At 41.5% G+C, this 21409-nt stretch overlaps 1 protein-coding gene across 22 annotated transcripts in view; it reads right to left on the bottom strand.

Moving 5' to 3' along the window:
• The window catches only part of NEK10 (NIMA related kinase 10), a 224029-nt gene that overhangs the window by 156303 nt on the left and 46317 nt on the right, over positions 1 to 21409 (bottom strand). For 20 of the 22 annotated variants that reach the window (XR_009261689.1, XR_009261690.1, XR_009261688.1 and 17 more), the window contains 9 exons: positions 20532 to 20618; positions 17611 to 17835; positions 13827 to 13966; positions 11751 to 11812; positions 9675 to 9752; positions 7777 to 7841; positions 3118 to 3220; positions 2896 to 3024; positions 2171 to 2308 (listed from right to left, as the gene is read on the bottom strand). Coding sequence is in view for 19 of the 22 variants with exons in the window: in XM_058729687.1 (XP_058585670.1) it covers positions 2171 to 2308; positions 2896 to 3024; positions 3118 to 3220; positions 7777 to 7841; positions 9675 to 9752; positions 11751 to 11812; positions 13827 to 13966; positions 17611 to 17835; positions 20532 to 20618 (1027 nt within the window). In the remaining 3 variants the exon portion in view is untranslated. Of the gene's footprint in view, positions 1 to 2170; positions 2309 to 2895; positions 3025 to 3117; positions 3221 to 7776; positions 7842 to 8006; positions 8108 to 9674; positions 9753 to 11750; positions 11813 to 13826; positions 13967 to 17610; positions 17836 to 20531; positions 20619 to 21409 lie in introns of those variants that run through there. The other 2 variants (XM_058729688.1, XM_058729700.1) reach the window with 2 other exon arrangements.

Here is a 21409-nt window from a genome sequence, read left to right as displayed (position 1 = left end):
TCTCTTGTTATTGTAATGTTTATTTATGTATTCTGAGAGAGAAAGTATGCAGGGGAGGGGCAGAGAGAGAGGGAGAGAAAGAATCCCAAGCAGGCTCCACAGTGTCAGCTCAGAGCCCGATGTGGGGCTCGACCCCACAACAGTGAGATCATGACCCGAGCCAAAATAAAGAGTTGGTAAACCAACTGAGCCACACAGATGCCCCTACAATTTCTCTCTGATGTAGGTTTACCTCAGGATATCACATGAAAATTCTGCTTTTTCAAAACTTTCATTTTCTACAAGTATATAAAATGTTCATAGTTGCTTTTTTATAATTTAAGTTTCTAGGCAAACCGAAATTTCTTTTATCTCAGAATTGTTGACATTTCATTTCACTTATAAATGGCTTGCATTTCTTTTTGGTCTTTCTTCTTGCTTTTTTGAAGGGGAATCTCATAACTGTCCACCAAACTCCTACCCGCCCAATCCTCCAATGCAATTGAGTTCTAGTGGAACATGGCTTCCCAAGAGATTGTATCTCTCAGCCTCTCCTGTAGCCATGAGAGGGACTATCACTAAGTTCGCACCAAGGGTATGTAAGGGGAAACGTGTGCTCCTGGGTCTGAGTCCTAAACGTTGGGAATGCCCCGACCCTCACGCTCTTCCTCTTCCCTCTTTGGATGTGAACATGCCTGTGGTAGTTTCAACCCTACAGATGAAGACAATGAATGCCCTAGGAGGCAGCAGCACAGTAAGAGAGGAAGAGCCAACATCCCCCAGATGACTGCGTGGAACGGAGAACATTCCCAACCTGGTCCACTCACTCTGGATTGTTACATCAAAGAGAAATAGCCCGTTGCATTGTGAGACCTCTTGTTTAAGCCAATGTATTGCGGAGCCTCTTTCTTACTGCAGCTTAGTCTTAATCTTAAAAAATATACTCTCCTTTTCTAGTTCCATTTCTGTCACTTCTGTCTGCTATCCCCTCTTCCTTTTAGGACTCAGGGTTATTTACTATCCTTTCCATTGGTTCAGGCCTCTGGTAAGAGTGCAACTGTACAATTTTGAGTTATCTCAAAGTCCAAACACGTGCCTCTTAAGTGTCCCCGCCTGGACATTTTCTTTTCTTAGGAAATGTGCTAAAACAACATCTGCCTCATCAACTCTCAAGTGGCCAGCAGATTTTAAACAATAAGGGGCCAGGTAAGCAAAAGAGTCATATTCTGGAGCCTAGCTCACTGGCCAGGACTGTATCCAGATCGGAGTTCCAATGACGGTACTAAATCAGCTTACAGCAAAAGCCATGCTCCAGCCTTGTGCTAGAGACAGCACACTGCCAAAGATGAAGGTGCCCTCAACATGAGCCAACACTGGCTTCTTAGAATCCGGTCTATTGATGATAGTATTTACTGTAATTTGTGAACTGGAGAAGAACTACAGATTGCAGTGAATAAAGATCAGATATATTTAATGATCTTTAGGTCCCAGCACAGACACTGTACAAACTTAACTCATGGAGAACACAACGCAGTGAAGCTGGTGGTTCTCCACAGGAGTTATAAATGAACAGGATCCACAATGAATGTATAAATAAGGAAAGCTGAAAAAGAAACCCATGTATTCTGGGATCACAAAATCCAACCTCACTTCTCTTCTGACATGTTTATTCTTTCTCCCCAAACACACCTTCATAATGATAGTTAATTGAGTTGTTACATTATGTCAGAATATTCAACTCATACCAATAAATAATAACGCATCTTGGAAATCTACTTTTAGATTTAATAAGCTGTATTTGAAGAATGTTAACAGCTTGATTCCACTTGACAAAAGTCAGGGAACTGTTAGTCATATGCTTATGCATGTAACTAAGTAACCAAATATTCTCTACTCTAATGAGAAGGAAACGGATATGCTTGCAATTTAAAAAGAAGGATGTTTCATTTATGAGGCATTCTCTTGTAAACTCAGTCATTCTGCACCCCAAACCTTGATATAAACTCCAGAAAGTCTTTCTGTGGTTCAATGTCAAGCCTTAGGAGAAAAATCTAACTAAAATGTTACCACTTCAATGTCAATTATTTTAAACAGAACCAGTTCTTAAATAGCATGGACAAGAATAGCACAAGAACTCTACTGATGACATTTAGGTAAGGTACATATCTTCATAAACAAGAAAAGCACTTACCTGCTCTTTAATTATGGTTAATTCAGAAACAATATTCTTTACACTGCTGTCTCGATCTTTTTTATCCTTTCCAAATGCTGGGTTATGTAAATTGACCTCTTTCATTGCCAAAAGATTTTGACCACTACGCTTTCTAACCTAAAATAAGACCAAAAAATAAAATAAAATAAAATAAAATAAAATAAAATAAAATAAAATAAAATAAATAAAATAAAACAAAATAAAATAAAATAAAAATAATAATAAAGTGGGGGTAGAAAGGGGGAAAAGAGATAGATTAATAAGTCACATGATTCAACCAAGGAATCTAAATAACCTAAATAAGCAACAGAACTTTTACAATTTTATTTGTATGTACCTTAAACTCAATTCAAAAAACTGGTTCTCTCCTGGGCGGTCTGCACCATTCAGTAGGATTTTACCGGGAACCTATCGAAAACTCTGGTGTGAATTTAGAGAAAGTGTCATGCACTAGGACAAGCCATTTTTACTATTTTTTGGTGAGACATTAATAATGACTCTTGTCTTCAAAGACCAGTGGCCAATTTCTAGAGCTGAGAGCTGTACTGAGATAACATCAGTACAGCTATCTGATGGGCAAAAATCTAATTTTCGTATCTATTTTCCAATAATGAGGGCGTCAATCCGGTTGCATGGGTGTGTGCAAGTGGGATATCTGGTTTGCTTGGGAAGGTCAGAGAAGTGTTCTCCAAGGGCAACGTCACCTTGTAAACACAGCCGAAAGCCCCACTTCCAAGATGATCCAGAACTGCATAGTTGCCTATGTATTTCAAAGGAGCTTTATTCTGATTGATGCTTTCAATATTTTCAGCAATTTGCTTCAGTTCATCATCCTAACCAAAAAAAAACCAAGGAAATGGGCACTATGATAATTTGCATCCTGCCCACACAGCAGCCTTCACAAGTATTTGAAACTCAGGACTTACCACTAACAAATTCAACTTGGATACCAATTCTTCATAAGCACTGATATCACGAACATAATGTCCTATATCGATGAAGATCTCAAACAGGTCGGTGGGAAAAAGCCTACAGGGAAAATGCACACACATACACTTCATGTAGGTCTTGGTAACTGTTCCTCATTCCTTCCCTTTGGGAGCTAACCCATTCACAGATTCATTACATCAAGCAAATTTAACTTCCTTAGGATATCAACAAAGCGGGGGCAAATAGTACTCAACAGCGTATCTCACAAAAATGAACTAGAACTACAGTTCTTAAGGGATAAGGAAAAGCCACCAGAGAGGAAAGTTTCTAGAGATACAACACTGTGCTTACAATTGACAATACTGGGCTGTACACTTGAAAATTTGTTAAGAGAGCAGATCTCATGTTATGATACAGGTTATACAAAGACCTTATTTGTGAGATATTTAGGGGTGCAGGCATTAACATTTGGGGAAGGAATGTTTATGGGGTGTTTATGGAGTGCTGAACACTTACATAAATGCCATTTGATTCAGTCCTCATGTTAACCCTAGGAGGTAAATACTAACCCCATTGTTAAATGTTTCATGAAAATAAAATAAAAATACAGGTAAATGAAAAAAAAAATGGAGAGATTTATGCATCCTTTCCAACGTACTGGTTTCAAGGGCTTAGTAAAATCTTTTAAGTCCACAAAAATGAAGGGTTTAGGGCCTTGAAATAAAAGGTTATAATAATTTTACTCACTTTTCTTCCCTCAAATTCAAGAATCATTTGTAAATAAAGTAACAACATAAAATGTTCCAACGCTTCTGAACAAAAGGCATTATATTAACGTAAGCTCTTATTTCTGTTCTGCCGTTTAACAATAGAATCCTAGTAAGAACTTGGGCCTATGATTTTGGCCAGCCTGCCCGATACAATGCCAGGCAGACCACACATGTAGGAGACTGTTTTCTTCCCAAGGGGGTGATGTTTCTGTCACGCTCACCAGCACAGCCTCCTGAGCCAAGAACACCCAGCCCGTTCCCCTTCAAATGAGCACCTACCCTATGAAAGACATCCAGACAAATACTTTTTCTATGGATTAAGAGCAAAGGATTAGACCAACTTTGGCATTTCTGAATGCATAAGAACAGGCATATATTTTCATGTCATCCATTTAAAATGTTAACTCAACAAGATACTAGCAAATCGAATGCAATAGCATATCAAAAGAATGATTCACCATGATCAAGTGGGATTCGTTCCTGGGCTGCGGGGCTGGTTCAACATTCGCAAATCAATCAATGTGATACATCACATTAATAAAAGAAAAGATAAGAACCATATGATCCTGTCAATCGATACAGAAAAAGAATTTGACAAAATTCAGCATCCTTTTTTAATAAAAACCCTCAAGAAAGTCGGGATAGAAGGAACATATTTAAACATCATAAAAGCCATTTATGAAAAGCCCACAGATAATATCATCCTCAATGGGGAAAAACTGAGAGCTTTTCCCCTGAGATCAGGAATACTACAGGGATGTCCACGCTCACCACTGTTGTTTAACATAGTGTTGGAAGTTCTAGCATCAGAAATCAGACAACAAAAGGAAATCAAAGGCATCAAAATTGGCAAAGATGAAGTCAAGCTTTCGCTTTTTGCAGATGACGTGATATCATACATGGAAAACCCGACAGACTCCACCAAAAGTCTGCTAGAACTGATACATAATTCAGCAAAGTTGCAGGATACAAAATCAATGTACAGAAATCAGTTGCATTCTTATACACTGATAATGAAGCAACAGAAAGACAAATAAACTTATCCCATTCATAACTGCACCAAGAATCCTAAAATACCTAGGAATAAACCTAACCAAAGATGTAAAAGATCTGTATGCTGAAAACTATAGAAAGGAAATTGAAGAAGACACAAAGAAATGGAAAAACATTCCGTGCTCATGGGTTGGAAGAATAAATATTGTTAAAATGTCAATACTACCCAAGGCAATCTACACAATCAATGCGATCCCAATCAAAATTGCACCAGCATTCTTCTCGAAGCTAGAACAAGCAATCCTAAAATTTGTATGGAACCACAAAAGGCCCCGAATAGCCAAAGTAATATTGAAGGAGAAGAACAAAGTGGGAGGCATCACAATCCCAGACTTTAGCCTCTACTACAAAGCTGTAAACATCAAGACAGCATGGTATTGGCACAAAAACAGACACATAGACCAACGGAATAGAATAGAAAACCCAGAACTAGACCCACAAACGTATGGCCAACTAATCTTTGACAAAGCAGGAAAGAATATCCAATGGAAAAAAGACAGTCTCTTTAACAAATGGTGCTGGGAGAACTGGACAGCAATATGCAGAAGATTGAAACTAGACCACTTTCTCACACCATTCACAAAAATAAACTCAAAATGGATAAAGGACCTGAATGTGAGACAGGAAACCATCAAAACCCTAGAGGAGAAAACAGGAAAAAACCTCTCTGACCTCAGCCGCAGCAGTTTCTTACTTGACACATCTCCAAAGGCAAGGGAATTAAAAGCAAAAATGAACTATTGGGACCTCATGAAGATAAAAAGCTTCTGCACTGCAAAGGAAACAATCAACAAAACTAAAAGGCAACTGACAGAATGGGAAAAGATATTTCCAAATGACGTATCAGATAAAGGGCTAATATCCAAAATCTATAAAGAACTCACCAAACTCCACACCCGAAAAACAAATAATCCAGTGAAGAAATGGCCAGAAAACATGAATAGACACTTCTCTAAAGAAGATATCTAGGGGCGCCTGGGTGGCGCAGTCGGTTGAGCGTCTGACTTCAGCCAGGTCGCGATCTCACGGTCCGTGAGTTCGAGCCCCGCATCAGGCTCTGGGCTGATGGCTCAGAGCCTGGAGCCTGTTTCCGATTCTGTGTCTCCCTCTCTCTCTGTCCCTCCCCCGTTCATGCTCTGTCTGTCTCTCTCTGTCCCAAAAATAAATAAACGTTGAAAAAAAAAAATAAAAAAAAAAAAAAAGAAGATATCTAGATGGCCAACAGGCACATGAAAAGATGCTCAACGTCGCTTCTCATCAGGGAAACACAAATCAAAACCACACTCAGATATCACCTCACGCCAGTCAGAGTGGCCAAAATGCACAAATCAGGAGATTATAGATGCTGGAGAGGATGTGGAGAAACGGGAACCCTCTCGCACTGTTGGTGGGAATACAAACTGGTGCAGCCGCTCTGGAAAACAGTGTAGAGGTTCCTCAAAAAATTAAAAATAGATGTACCCTATGACCCAGCAACAGCACTGCTAGGAATCTACCCAAGGGATACAGGAGTGCTGCTGCATAGGGGCACTTGTACCCCAATGTTTATGAAAAGCCCACAGATAATATCAGGTGTGTGCAAATTATGGAAAGAGCCTAAATGTCCATCAACTGATGAATGGATAAAGAAATTGTGGTTTAGGGGCGCCTGGGTGGCTCAGTCGGTTAAGCGTCCGACTTCGGCTCAGGTCATGATCTCGCGGTTCGTGAGTTCAAGCCCCGTGTCAGGCTCTGTGCTGATGGCTCAGAGCCTGGAGCCTGTTTCAGATTCTGTGTCTCCCTCTCTCTCTGACCCTCCCCCGTTCATGCTGTGTCTCTCTCTGTGTCAAAAATAAATAAACGTTAAAAAAAATTTTTTTTTTTTTTTTTTTTTTTAATTTTTTTTTTCAACGTTTTTTATTTATTTTTGGGAGAGAGAGAGACATAGCATGAACGGGGGAGGGGCAGAGAGAGAGGGAGACACAGAACCGGAAACAGGCTCCAGGCTCCGAGCCATCAGCCCAGAGCCTGACGCGGGGCTCGAACTCACGGACCGCGAGATCGTGACCTGGCTGAAGTCGGACGCTTAACCGACTGCGCCACCCAGGCGCCCCAAAAAATTTTTTTTTAAATAAAAAAAATAAAAAAGAAATTGTGGTTTATATACACAATGGAATACTTCTTGGCAATGAGAAAGAATGAAATATGGCCTTTTGTAGCAACGTGGATGGAACTGGAGAGTGTTATGCTAAGTGAAATAAGCCATACAGAGAAAGACAGATACCATATGGTTTCACTCCTATGTGGATCCTGAGAAACTTAACAGAAGACCATGGAGGAGGGGAAGGAAAAAAAAAAAAAAAGAGGTTAGAGTGGGAGAGAGCCAAAGCATAAGAGACTCTTAAAAACTGAGAACAATCAGGGTTGATGGAGGGTGGGGGAGGGAGAGGAGGGTGGGTGATGAGCATTGAGAAGGGCACCTGTTGGGATGAGCACTGGGTGTTGTATGGAAACCAATTTGACAAAAATTTTCATATAAAAAAATAATAAAATAAAATGTTAATGTCCCAAAAAAAAGAAAAAAGGAAAACTAAAACTCATAGCAGTCAGAGTAATTAAGAAAAGTTGGATTGATAGAGTGATTGATTCCTTCTCTTTCTTCCGCATTTACTTCACTTTCAGTGTTAAGATATCACTAGGGTAATTCTGTGTTATCTGTGGATTCTAGAAAATCTGAAAATACATGTTCTACGTACTGACTCATTCCTCTCTTACTGTTTGCATCTAAATCAGGTGTGTGCAAACAGGTCGATCTCATGACCGCTGGTCACTTAAATTTCTCTAAGCTCATACCTTTTAAAGAGTGGTCTGTTTCTTTCCATACTGAATAGAAACCTCAATGCTCTGAACGCGTAACACTGGAAAATAAAAGGATATGCGATTCTTAAATGGTAGCTCGACAAATGAAAACATTTCCAGGATAACATTATCATGAACTAAACATTACAGTGGCTTTACTGTGAGTGAGTGGCTGGCCTACATGGGAGACAAAGCTTAGGACTGAAAATGAAATCCATCAATACCTGGGGTAAGTCTCATGCTTTAAGAAAGCATTTATGGTGTAGAACACTATGACGCTGGCCTTGTTTCACTCAGGACTTGCCATTAATTCCTTTCTAGAAAGTACAAAATGAACAGAGACCAGAAATAAAATTCCTACTCTGAGAAAACCAAACATCCAAAGATTTTCAGGAGCTCAAGGTTTATTTTGTTTCTAGCCTGCTATGTATGCCTCGATATTTATATGGCTTCTATGAGAAAATAAACACTCGAAATGATGACATATAAAAATAGCCACAGGCACACTGGACTCAAACTTGACAAATTGGTCTCTTGAGTAAAGAGTCTTAAGCGTTCCCCAAATAGAACAATCTACAGTAACTCCCGAGAACACTCAGAAAGAGGCCTGTGAGACTTTACCAAAGAAAAATAAATGTCTAAATGTCTGACAGTGTGCAATGCCAAGAAAAAAACCAGAGAGCCCCCGGCCTGCAGTTGGGCCTGTATAATAGGCCACCACTGGGTGATCGAGGTCTGCTGAACTCGAACGTGGAATCCTTCGTAAAATTAGTGGTCTGAATACAGAAGGGTGACAAATAAACTTGCCCAGAGAAGCCAGGCAGACAACACAATGATGTTAAAGAGCCTGGTGGAGGGCAGTGGAGGCAGTGAGAAAGGAGGACACAAATGTTCCTCAAAAACCATTTCAATTTGAAGTTTTAAAAACCCTCTCCTGGCTTAACAAAATGCATCTGCACGATGGGTTTGATTTAATCTGCTGCCCAGCATCACGTCCACACGCCTGTGGTGCACCAAGGAAATTAAGTCCCGCTCCTGTCCGTCGTCACGGGTAACTCTCCAAAACTTCTGCCTGCCAGCCCACAGATACCACCAAGAATTCTCTGCTAGTCTTGACTGTCATTCTGGGTGGGAGCTCTTCAGTCAGAATGGAGGCAAACGTGGTGTCTTATTTCCTTTTCTAAATGGCATGGGGGGAATGTGATCTGCAAGTACTGCAAAGGCTTATTTTAAACCGGATTTTATCTTTCCAGTGCCTTCGGGGACAGTGTCCCCCGACGCACACAGGACACTGCAGTAACGTGCCCCCTTCTTACCCGCACGCGAGGCCTCATGCCCCTCCCCTGACCATGCACCCCAGCCCCACCCAGCAGCCTAAGCACACTCTAAGCTGCCAGGCCCTCGCACTTTGCACATGGTGTTCCCTCTGTGCAGAATGCCTTTCCACCCTGTAGCAGATGCCATGGCTGCCCCACTCATATCTCCTTATTGACTTAGCAAGTCTCTTCTCATCCACCAAGATCCATTTCACAGGCCTTCCTTTGTAAGGGTGAAGTGTTACTGACTGTGGTCCATGCTTAAAGATGGAATATCGATTTCCTCTTACAATTTTCCGATATGTAAGCAAGTATTCCATGTTTTGAAAAAATAGAACTTACTGATAAGCAAAGAAATACATAAATAAAATCACCTAATTCACCTCCCACCCCAGAGAAACTGTTAAGCCTTTTATATTGTTTTTACAGCATTTGTTTTCATGCCAGCCTCCCTCACCAGATATTTTTCCCTCACGGTCAGTACAGAGACCAGTGCTAAAAATTACAGATTGTACTATTAAAGTTTCCCCAGATTTCAGTAACTTGATATTAAAGAACAATGGACATGCTTATTACCTGTAACAGATTAGTTTTTGCTGCATTCTTTTGTTTGTTTGGTAAAATTAACTTTGCTATTGTATATATACCATTTTCCTGGAAGAATAAAAGGGCCATGTTATCAGTGACAGTGACAATGCCATAAAGAAACACAAGCACAAAGAAGCAACTAAACAATCTCAAAAATTAATATTAGAGAAGAAATATTAGTATAATTTTGGAACTTTGTGTAAACTTATAGCGGAATATTAAATATGTCAACGTAGCACCAAACACTGGAGCCACAATCTTAAAATTTCAGCTGTCTTTAAAGTCATAAATAATAAAGCATGTCAATTTAAAGTAATTTAAATACTTCATTTTTTAATGTTTGTTTAATTATTTTGAGACAGAGAGGGATAGAGAGTGAGCAAGGGAGAGGCAGAGAAAGGGAGCGAGAACATCCTAAGCAGGGTCCACACTGTTAGCATAGAGCCCAACACAGGGTTCAGTCCCATGAACCACGAGATCATGACCTGAGCCAAAACCAAGAGTTGGACGCTTAACCAACTGAGCCATCCAGGCTCCCCTTAAATATTTTAAAAACAAAGAATAGGGGATAAAAAGGCACACAGTAAAGGGATACAAATATCTTTATACTTTGCCTTTTAAATATCTGATTATGAAATACAATTTCTCCCTTTATAGTTTGGTAATTAAACAATACACATGGATAAATCATTGTAGAAAAGAAAATGGAAAAAATAAAAGAAACAAGAGTAATAGATTTAAAAAATGAAGGTTATGCATGAAAAGCCTAAAGTATAGAAAGTGATCCTTCTATACTCTAATGCAAATATACACATGGCAGAATGAACAAAAAGTGCTAACTTACTGCTACCTTTCGATTATCTATTAAATATTTAATTTACTGAACTCTGTTATATGGGGGCACTTACATTATAACTGTGAAGAGCTTTACCTGCCTTAATGCATTTGGTCTTTATAGCTATTCTGTGAATTTGTCTATAATTTCCCTGCTTTATATATGACAAAACCAACTATTAGAGAGGCTGAGTCATTTTTTTCCAGTGGCCAAGCCACCGGGTAACGATATTAGGAACTGAACCTCAATGTGACCAAGTCCATATGCCCTGCTCCCCCGCGGCCTCCTGGTTTGCTGAGTTTCCCCTCGGGACTCTGAGCATTGGTGATCTGATCTCTTACTACCTCTCATGTATTTTGAAGATGAAGTCGGGTAGTGTATACTACTGTATATGTAGTGGACTGATTAATGAATCAAGCTTTGTGAAACTGGTTTCTGGGCAATAAACATTTTGTTGGCGTGTGTGTTTTAGTCACCTCTAGCTGAACAACCTGACATACTCTTAGTTCAAGTGACTATCATCCTCAACTCATAGCATCCTATATACCCAGAATTAAAGCGGTTTAAAATAGCTTTTATTTATTTTTTTAAAAATTTTTTTTAACATTTATTTATTTTTGAGACAGAGAGAGACAGAGCATGAACGGGGGAGGGTCAGAGAGAGGGAGACACAGAATCTGAAACAGGCTCCAGGCTCTGAGCTGTCAGCACAGAGCCCGACGCGGGGCTCAAACTCAAGGACCGTGAGATAATGACCTGAGCTGAAGTCGGACGCTTAACCGACTGAGCCACCTGGGCGCCCCTAAAATAGCTTTAAAAAAAAAGATAAAGAAAATGAATAAGCATGAGAGATGAAATACAGAGCAGTTCTTTCAAACCCAAGTGAGTTTAAGGAGGAAGAATAAGAATATAAAGTGGAATTTTCGGGGCGCCTGGCTGGCTCCGTCGGCGGAGCCTGGGACTTGATCTCAGGGTTGTGACTTTGAGCCCCACGATGGGTGTGCAGATGACTTGAAAACAAAATCTTAAAAAAGAAACAGTAAATAAAAAATTAAAAGGAATATAAAATGGAGTTCTAGAACTTAAATAAGACATATCAAAATACTTGAAAACCACAGCATGGGATCCCAAAAGCTGTGTTCTGGGGATACAGAGTTTGCCCTGAGGTGTGGTCCGCGAGTGGTGCCGGGTGGGGTCTGCAGCCGGACCCTGGAGAGCAGCGTTCTCACCTGGACCACCTGATGGGCGTTGGTGTCGTTCAGCACCAGCTCGGTGAGGGCAGCACAGCAGGCTGGAAGGAAAACCACCAAATGATCGCCGTCTGTCCTCACTGACTGCACCGGACACTGTTACTTCGATATTCTACCGCCGCGGGGAATTCTGTTAGCGGAGTCACTCCTCAGAAAACAGTACCTTTCCCTCAGGCACGGCCCTGGGGGAAGGGCGGCTGACTTTCAGGGGTGCCTAACTCTGCTCTCCACGTAATTCATGTGCATGTACATGCCACAGCCGCCTTTTACTGAGCACTTACTGTGTACCAGGAGGCGGCTCCATTATGATCCCCAGTGCCCAGCGTGTGCCTGGCACATAGCAGGTGCTCAATAAATACCTCTGCAATGGTTGATTAAATGAGAACTTTAAATACATTATCCAAATTAACCCTTATAATCCGAGTATGTACTATGATTACCGTTTTGATTGATGAGAAAACAGAGGCTCACAAAGATTGACAGACCAGGCCACAGAACTTGGTAAGTGCCAGGGGCCAGAAGTCCAAGTGCAGTGTGTCAGATGCTAAATCCCACGCCCTGAGCACTACCCCTCCCGCCTCCTTATAGCCACCATGGCAGCCTTCCGTGACGTTCTGTACTGAACTGCTTCTTGTCTCCCAAAAATATGCTGACCCTACAGCACCATTTATGCGACCCTCGTGCTAGCCCTGCACTGGGCGACAGGCATGCTGTATATCCTCATATCATTCTACGATAACCCTCTAACACTGATACCATGGTGACCATCACTCTTTCACATGAGCAAAACTGAAGTCTGCAGAGGTGAAGGCACTTGTCCAAGGCCACATGGCCATCCAAGTGGGTCGAGCAAAAACTCAGACCCTACTTCTAACCACTTATGTTTTGAACTTTAAAAATGTTTCCCTTTTACTGGAGTATAAAACAAGCTGTATGAAGTAGCTATATCTTAAGTGTACAGTCTGGTGAGATACTGCATATCTACATGCCCTGTAACTACTGCCGCTGTGATGAATAAATAGGATAGGATACGTCCAGCTCCCCAGGGCCCCCCGTGCCCCTTCCCAGGTAGTAATCTGCCTACCACCAAACATGGGGGTAACTGCCACTCTGACCTCTAGCACCAGGGATCTCATCCACTTTTTGAGAGAGGCCTAGAAATCCCAGGAACTCTGATGTCAGCTCGATTACATTTCCTGGGAAGACTTCAAACTGGAAATCCCCAGCAAGTGCCCTTATACTGAGATGGAGGCCTTCAGAATAAGCAGAAATGGCAATTCGAGGAGAAGATCCTATTTCCCTGACGTCATATGCCTGCAAAGAAACATCCCCAGTCCTCAGGAGGAAACACTAGGGGGCACAGAACACCTGCCTTTCTCCTACCCCCTCTCGTCCTCCCCATGCCACATCTGTTCTCCTCTTGGGACCTGCCTGCCCTCCTGCTGACCCACCAGTGCCTCTCTGCTCCCCTCCTTAGCCACCGCAAGGCACCCAGCTTGATCAGCAGCACCGAAGCCCCACTTGTCGCAAAGGCCAGGTGCCCTTGTGTGAACCTTGTTCGGGGCTGTGCCAAACTGCCAAAAGTGTGCGCATACATTCTTGCTTCTGCTTTTGTGTGGCGAGAGAGGCTCTGTCCTCTCTTTAGGAGCTCACGTGGAATAAGGAAGGCATTCCCTTGCCCCCAGGGAACGAGTATGTGCATTGTACAGTCTCCCTTAAGGAGGGTGCTCTGAGATCTAGAAACTATAGGAACCATGATTCTGGCCACATAGCAAGCTGAATTCTCTACTCCAGCTGTACCGATAATAAAGCTAATATTCTGCTCTCTTTATAACTGACTTCTATGCTGACTTCTCAATGTGTTCAGAATGTGGAAGGGAGAGAAAAGTTTGTGGCATCGCTAACCTGCAAGCCCAACACAAGTACCAGGAAGTTTCAGACTTCTACATGGATTGTGCCTAATTAATATTATCACACTAATTGTATAACAGAGAATAATAAAACACTATGTTAACCAGTATCAAGTAGTATAAGATAATAGTATTATATAGGTACCTGCTTGAAGAGAAAAAGTATTTTCTTGTATTTCCCGAGGGCTTAGGTCTTCTGACAAATGAAGCTGCTGGATTCTGCCTGCCGCATTTGCACTCGACAGGCTGCCGATGGAAGAACGATCAGAAACAAAATTTCTGTCTCTGAAAACGAAAAGTTAATGCACAATTTATCAATTTTCCTTCATGGTCAGTGCTTTGTGGGTCCTGTTTAAGAAATGTTTGCCTCTCCCAGGTCGTGAAGTTTTCTCCTGTGTTATCTTTATTGTTTCACCTTCTAATCTACCTAGAATGGATTTCTGAGTGTGGTGTGAGGTAAGGGTTCTTTTCTCTTCCTTCCTTCCCCTTTTTCTTTCTTCATTTCCTTCCTTCCTTTGTTTCCTTCCTTCCTTCCTTCCTTCCTTCCTTCCTTCCTTCCTTCCTTCCTTCCCTCCTTCCTTCCCTCCTTCCCTTCCTTCTTCCCCCCCTCCCTCCTTCCTTCCTTCCTTCCTCCATTCCTTCCTTCCCTCCCTCCCTCCTTCTCCCCCTTCCTTCCATCCTTCCTTTCCTCCTCCCCTAATGGTTACTGAACTGACTCAGCACTATTCATTGAAAAGACTGTCATTCCCCCACTGCTCCACATGTCCACCTTTGTTTTTCAACTCTATTCTGCTGCTATCAACACACCTGACTACATTTCAGTCTTCATCATTCTGAGTTTTCTTTTTCCAAGAAATTCCAATCTTATTTTGGTAAAGGTCTCTTCTATTATATCTTTGATTTTTTTTTATTCCTTCTGCTCTATTCTTTAACCCAGGATATCAAGTATCCACAAGTTCAAAACTCATCTTCTGCAAACCATATCCTTCATTCTCTAATGGTTCTCATTCCTTTGACTTTTTCCTCCACATTATGTGCAATTTTTTTCAAGATTGCCCTTCCTTGTACTAATTCCAGTTTCTGTCTGGTACTCTGATGAACATCTCAGTTCTGTGGATTATTCAGTCCTTGCCTTTTCCCTAGCTCTGCAATCTCTCTCCTCCCCTTTCTGTTGTCCTAGCATCTCATCTTTAATCTCGGGTCATAAATGTCATGTTCCGTTTAACATCTTTGATAAAATAAAGCTTTTGTGGGGTGCCTGGGTGGCTCAGTCGGTTAAGCATCCGACTTCGGCTCAGGTCATGATCTTACGGTCCGGTCGGTGAGTTCGAGCCCCGCATCAGGCTCTGTGCTGACAGCTCAGAGCCTGGAGCCTGTTTCAGATTCTGTGTCTCCCTCTCTCTCTGACCCTCCCCCGTTCATACTGTCTCTCCCTGTCTCAAAAATAAATAAACGTTAAAAAAATTTAAAAAATAAAAAATAAAAAATAGGGGCGCCTGGGTGGCGCAGTCGGTTAAGCGTCCGACTTCAGCCAGGTCACGATCTCGCGGTCCGTGAGTTCGAGCCCCGCGTCAGGCTCTGGGCTGATGGCTCGGAGCCTGGAGCCTGTTTCTGATTCTGTGTCTCCCTCTCTCTCTGCCCCTCCCCCATTCATGCTCTGTCTCTCTCTGTCCCAAAAATAAATAAAAAACGTTGGAAAAAAAAAAATTTAAAAAAATAAAAAATAAAAAAAATAAAGCTTTTGTTTTTCTGTTTACTCAAGGTAACATCTTCTACAATAGATTCTTCATGTCTTTTATCTGTTTTGTTCTTTTTTGTTGTATGTGACTACTATATTTTTTTCATTTACTTATTTTTTACGGCAGCAGCTCAATCTGGATTTCTTTGTGCCTAAATATAACAAACATAGAGTCTCCTTGGCTTCCCTCCCGTGTCATCAGAGCCCACTAGTGCCTTTCCTTCAAGTAGCATTGAGAAGGTAATGGAGCTAGGTGTATGGATAGTCACAACCGGTGACCTTACCTGTCAACAAAATTATGTTGAAACTCCAATTTTAGAGATCACTCCCCCTACTCGAGTATACAGCCTTTTAGGAACCACTCTTGAGTTTAGGATTGTAGGTGAATGGGCGTGAACAGGTTTTCTGGAAACTGCCTTGACAACAATCCCTGTTCATACTCAAGCCAGCAGACAATCTGGCAACCTCCACCCCCTGTACCAGCCCCAGGCAGCTCCGGGGCAGGCACAAGCTCTGAGAGGACAGTGTTTACCCAGCTGGGGTAATAAATTCTCCCAGAGCACTGAGACATATTTAACGTAGAATGAGTGTTGACATATGTCATTTTCCCAGGGAAGAGTTTTCTAACATTGCACCATAGAAATGGACTGGCAAAATGACTCTCCAGACATGGATGAACTCTCTTCTATTAAGGATGGTTACATCTTGAGCCAAAGAGGAAAACTGCTGCCTTGTATGAAACTGAGTTCTATGGTAAAAAAGGTAGGTTTTATCTTTGAAGTGTTGCTTAACCAGGTTGAAATTCACTTTATCATCAAAGAAAATAAGTGCTCTCTGAGAGGGTGGTCCATAGCTATTGCACTAGGCGTACTGGCGAATCATAATGCCCACCACTGCCATTCATCTACACACAGTCTACACACACAAACAAAAAAATAAAAAACTTTTGCCAAACGTCCAAGGAGCTAGCTTATTATGCCACAGTACAAATGGAAGATTGATTATTTATACTATAAATTGAGATATTCCTATGATATTCGTAGAAGTGAGTACACTGTCAACAGTTTATATTTTTTTTCCTTTGTTTTGGTAACGACAGAAATCATTAACAAAGCTATTGTTCACGTCTCTATAGTCTGTTCTTATACTTGGAAACGTCCTCACAGAAAATGAAGTTGACAACATGGAGTTCCATAATATCCCTAGAGGTACAACAGGCACAAAGTCTGAATAATACTGATTTGATAATATCTGGTCGTATTAAGAATAAGTCATTCTGCTTTTATTACAGTGAGCTTTATTTATGTACTGTGGATTACAAGTGTGATTCCTTTCGGGCAGACATGCTCCTTTTCAACTTTGATTCTGTACCTATAAGGCTGAATTATGCTTTATGATAATTGTAGGTACTAGAACTTTCCCACCGACATACCAAAAGATATCCTTATGCATTACTTCAATATACCTAATGCACACTTATTGCCACATACTTCAAGAAAATTTCAATTTGAAACTATTTTAACCAACCATTCCTTCTCCGCACTCAAGTCTTGGGTGTCATTAGAATTCTACTTTTGAACGACAGATAAGGTGCTAACCCACCTTCAGGCAAGAAAGATCAGAGAGGAAAGAAGGGCAACTGGACCAGGGTCAGCACATGCTAATCATTTGATAAATAATGCCTTCTCCCCTTTTAGCTAAGCGTTATTCCTCTGCTCTCTCATTGCAGGTTTTGCTTTCTCTTTGTAGATGAATGACATATACGCAGATGCAGACATCTTAGGAAAATAGCAAATTCAAAGGAACATTACTGTATTTGTTGGGATTACAATACGCATAGAGCACGTCAAGAAAAAGGGGGCAAGATAAATGTTTTCTTCAGGTTCTTGGGTCTCCATTCAATCTACATTTGCAGACTGATGGCCTTCTATATTCCTGGTATGGAACTGGAGGCTTATGATTCAAAGATAAATATTTGAGGGCTCCCAAGAAGCTTAAAAGATGAATGCCCCTGATATTGAGCTCACGCACGTCTGTGACAAGGATAAATGACTGTCCACGACAGCAATGGCCAAGGAGCAGGAGGAAGTTAGCTGGTAATGTGCCAATGTACCAAATGTGCCCTTGGATGGCAGGCTCCCCGGCCTTCAGTGACTGGGGCAGAGTAGGCCAAAGGCCCCCTCTGACTCACCCTCGTAAAATATGAAGAAGCTGCTTGATGCCTCCCCAAATGCGAATTTCCACACTGGTCTCAGGGTCCTCACAAACCTGAACCAGAATCCAGACAACACTCCAGAGCAGCTTCAGGTGGTCCGAGTGGAGCAGGCTGAGGAGGACGGGTACCCCCTCATAGAGCTTCACCTGCTCCTTTACCTGGGGTTCGGCACAAAGTAGGCGCAGTAACTCTGCGGTTAATCTGAAAGGGGAGGGGAGGAGGAGAATGAGAACCCCGGCACGGCGGGTTATTGACTTCACATTTAGACTAGAGCCATCATCACTGCATCCCTGTAACATTTTCTAAGTCACAGGTCAACATATGTTTTCTCTAAGGGGCTGGATTGCAGGCCAGTGTTTTATGCTTTGCCAGCCACCCAACCGAGCCAATCTATGCAAAAGCAGCCACAGACGATACATAGAAACACAAGGGCATGGCTATGTTCCAATAAACCTTTATTTACAAAAACAGGCAGGGAGCCAAATTTAGCCTGCAGGTCAGAGTTCGCTGACCCGCTGTTCTAAGTCAGAGCCTCACTCTGAGCCCACCGGTCTGGCTAAAAACCTACTAACCAGCAAATAGATACCGCGTATCATACAATAGGACCGGCATTGTGCTCAAGACAAAAGAAATAAAAGTTCCACCCAAGTCTTCAGAAACTTACTAGGTGGTTACAAAAACAAGACATTAACACAAATGGCAAAAACAAAACGAGAAACAACAACAACAACCCTACAATGCAAGGAAAGTAAACGCAAAGTGCCCAGTGAGTATCTGGACAGTAAAATAAAGATAATGATAGCATGTGACAGTGGGTTCAGCTGAGCTCTGAAACATGATGATGATGCACATTTCATAGAGCCACCCTTAACCCTAAATACTCTCGCTGGACAGCGGCACCCTTTCCCGTGGCTTCAAACACCCGCTCTGTCCTGGCACCGTGAGCCAGGCCCAGGCATCACTCTCAACCTCCAGAAGTTCTAGCCACATGGCAGTCCACCATGTGTGTCACCCCACTGGGTCTCAGCTCAAAGTCATTATCCTCCTCTTCACGTTGCCTCTTCCTCTTATGTGCCCAGCGTTGATTCATGAAACTACAGCCTTTTCAATTTCCCAAATCAGAAGACGGAATCATCCAAGACGCTTGCTTCTCCTTTCCCAACCTGCCCCTGCCAATCAAGAGCCTTCAGGGCCCCCTATTTCCTGGGCAACTGCCGAGATTAATTCTCTTACAAGTCATGTAGCTGGCTAACCCCACAGCTCCTCCCATTCTTGCGATCCTTGATTGTGTCCAAGACATAAGCCCCTCTGTCACTTGCGTCTCCAATCTTCTCATGCCCACACGACTCTACCGTCCTTTCCCCTGAGCCAATTTCTCACAGCTCCAATCCCTCCCAAACTTTTGTGCTCCGACATTCAGAACATATGTTTTTTGGCAAATGGTATTCCTCATCTCCTCGAACTTTCCACACCAAACGTTCCCTCCTTGTTCTCAGTGGAGCTCATTGTGTGGCTACATTCCCCACGTCACACACCCTACACACTGCCACCAGAGTAATCTTCCCCCAAAATGAATCTGATCATGCTTAAAATCTTCCTGGGAGTCCCCATAATGTTCACAGATAAAAACCACACTCTTACTCGGCACAAAGAGCCCAAGGTGGCCTGGCTAAAGGCATCTTGCTGCTTCCCCTATAAAATATGGAAATCGACAGGGTTATTGTGCCGATCAAATGAGTTAACACACAAAAGCACTTAGAGCAGGGCCTGGCATAGAGAGAGCTGGATAAAAATTAGCTATATTTTTAACTCAAGATTAACTGTCTAGTTTTCTGGCACTTGCCCTCTTGCACTCTGTTCCAGCTGTGCCCAACCATGCACTGCCTCGAACAAAGACCATTTCATGCCTCCATGTGGGAGCACATTCTGTTTTTACTTGTTCTCTCCCTTTGCCTAGATAACTCCGTCTTCCTTCCGGAAACTTGGCATGACCCCTGGCTCTGACTGGGAGCTTCTCCTCTCTGTTCCCACGGTGTCCTGTGAACCCATCAACCACACCACTTACAGCACAATGGTGAAACCACTGACCTGCACGCCCGTCCTCTCTCCCACACTATACACTCTATCCTGTTCATCTCTGGCATTCTAACATCTGGGCAGAGGCTGTTTCCTAGCAATGGGCTCAGGTAAGCAACTCTGTCAGTATAGTTTGGAAAAGAGGGTGAAACTGAGAAGAAAGATTCAAGGCGGTTTACTATGGTTACGTGTCAGGACTTCATTATTTGGTGTCTGTTACCCGCTTTACTTCTTGAGAAAATTATGACTTACTTAACTAAGTATCAGATAATGTATGTTGCAACTCCATTTAAAGACTACCCAATAACTATCTGGATACGGTAATTCTTCAGAGCAATATGTAAGTTCAAGTGAAAATGAATGCATTTTCGGTTCTGTTTAGAGTTATAATAACAGGTGGTCATGAAACAAGTCAGTAGCTATCTTAATGTATTTTACTTGACTTAAGCAAAATAGATTTTAGTGATCTAATAATTTATTCAACATATAATCTGAAATTACTAAAAATAGAGCCACCTCAGAGTTTCTTTCCTTAAAGGCACAGGATGTAAAAAAAAAAAAATCAATAAACAAAAATATTAAGGATGTAATCGTAAGATTTATATAATTTGATTCTTTGCCCAGATCCAGAAGTGGTGCAAAACCAAAGATAAATCAATATACCCTCTCTGTTCTAGTTTATTTATAAAAACTTTAAGAGAAAATAAATGTCAAGGTGACTCATAACTTCAGTTAACAATGTAAATAACAGGACATCATAAAAATGATTATAATAATTTTCATCAACTATGGTATTGTCTTTTCCCTATTAGCAATCCTACCTTTTGGAAAGCAAGTCATATTCATGTAAAATCATCAGCAGATTTTCTACAATGTTGAGTTCACTTATCTTCTCCCTACATTCTGGACTACAAATTAAAAACTATTAGTAATTACTAAAGACATACTTTACCATATCCATTTATCTAATACCCCAGTTCTCATACTATCTCAGGAGGAGAAACAAAAAGCAATATAGCTCCATGGGCTAGGGCTACATCAAATTCCCACATTCAATAAATGTCATATGTCATAAATTCAAATTTGTTTAATAACAGTATGATGATAACATAATTCCCTTTCTCCAAAAAGAATCATATGCTGTTCATAAAAAAGTAATAATAGGCATTATTCACAGTAGCCAAGATATAAAAATGACCTATACAGGTGTGCGTGTGTGTGTATGTGTGTGTGTTGTATGTAACGTATATAATTGAATACTATTGTCTGTCTATAAAAAGGAATGAAATTCTGCCATTTGTGACAACATGGATAAACCTGGAAGGAATTATGCTAAGTAAAGTAAGCCAGATGGAGAAAGGTAACTACTATATATCAGTGATACATGGAATATAAAACAAAAATTAAAGACCTGATGACACAGAAACAGAGACTGAAATGGTGAATAGTTGCCAGATGCAACTAGCTAGAAGGAGGGGGAAATACAGGTTAAAGGGTACAAACTTACAGTAATGAAAAGAATGAATACTGAAGATCTAATGTAGAGCATGGACACTATAGTTAATAGTGTGATATTGTACACTTGACAGCTGATGAGAGCAGATTTCAAGTGCAATTACTACACACACACACACACACAGAGTTAAGTAGGTGATGTGATGAGTGTATTAATTGTCGTGAGCGTGATAATCATTCCATA

Source organism: Neofelis nebulosa, chromosome 5 (genome assembly GCF_028018385.1).
Source record: "Neofelis nebulosa isolate mNeoNeb1 chromosome 5, mNeoNeb1.pri, whole genome shotgun sequence".
Classification (NCBI taxonomy): Eukaryota; Metazoa; Chordata; class Mammalia; order Carnivora; family Felidae; genus Neofelis; species Neofelis nebulosa.
The sequence above is the reverse complement of the archived record's forward strand: the minus strand, read 5'-3'. Positions and strand labels throughout refer to the sequence as shown.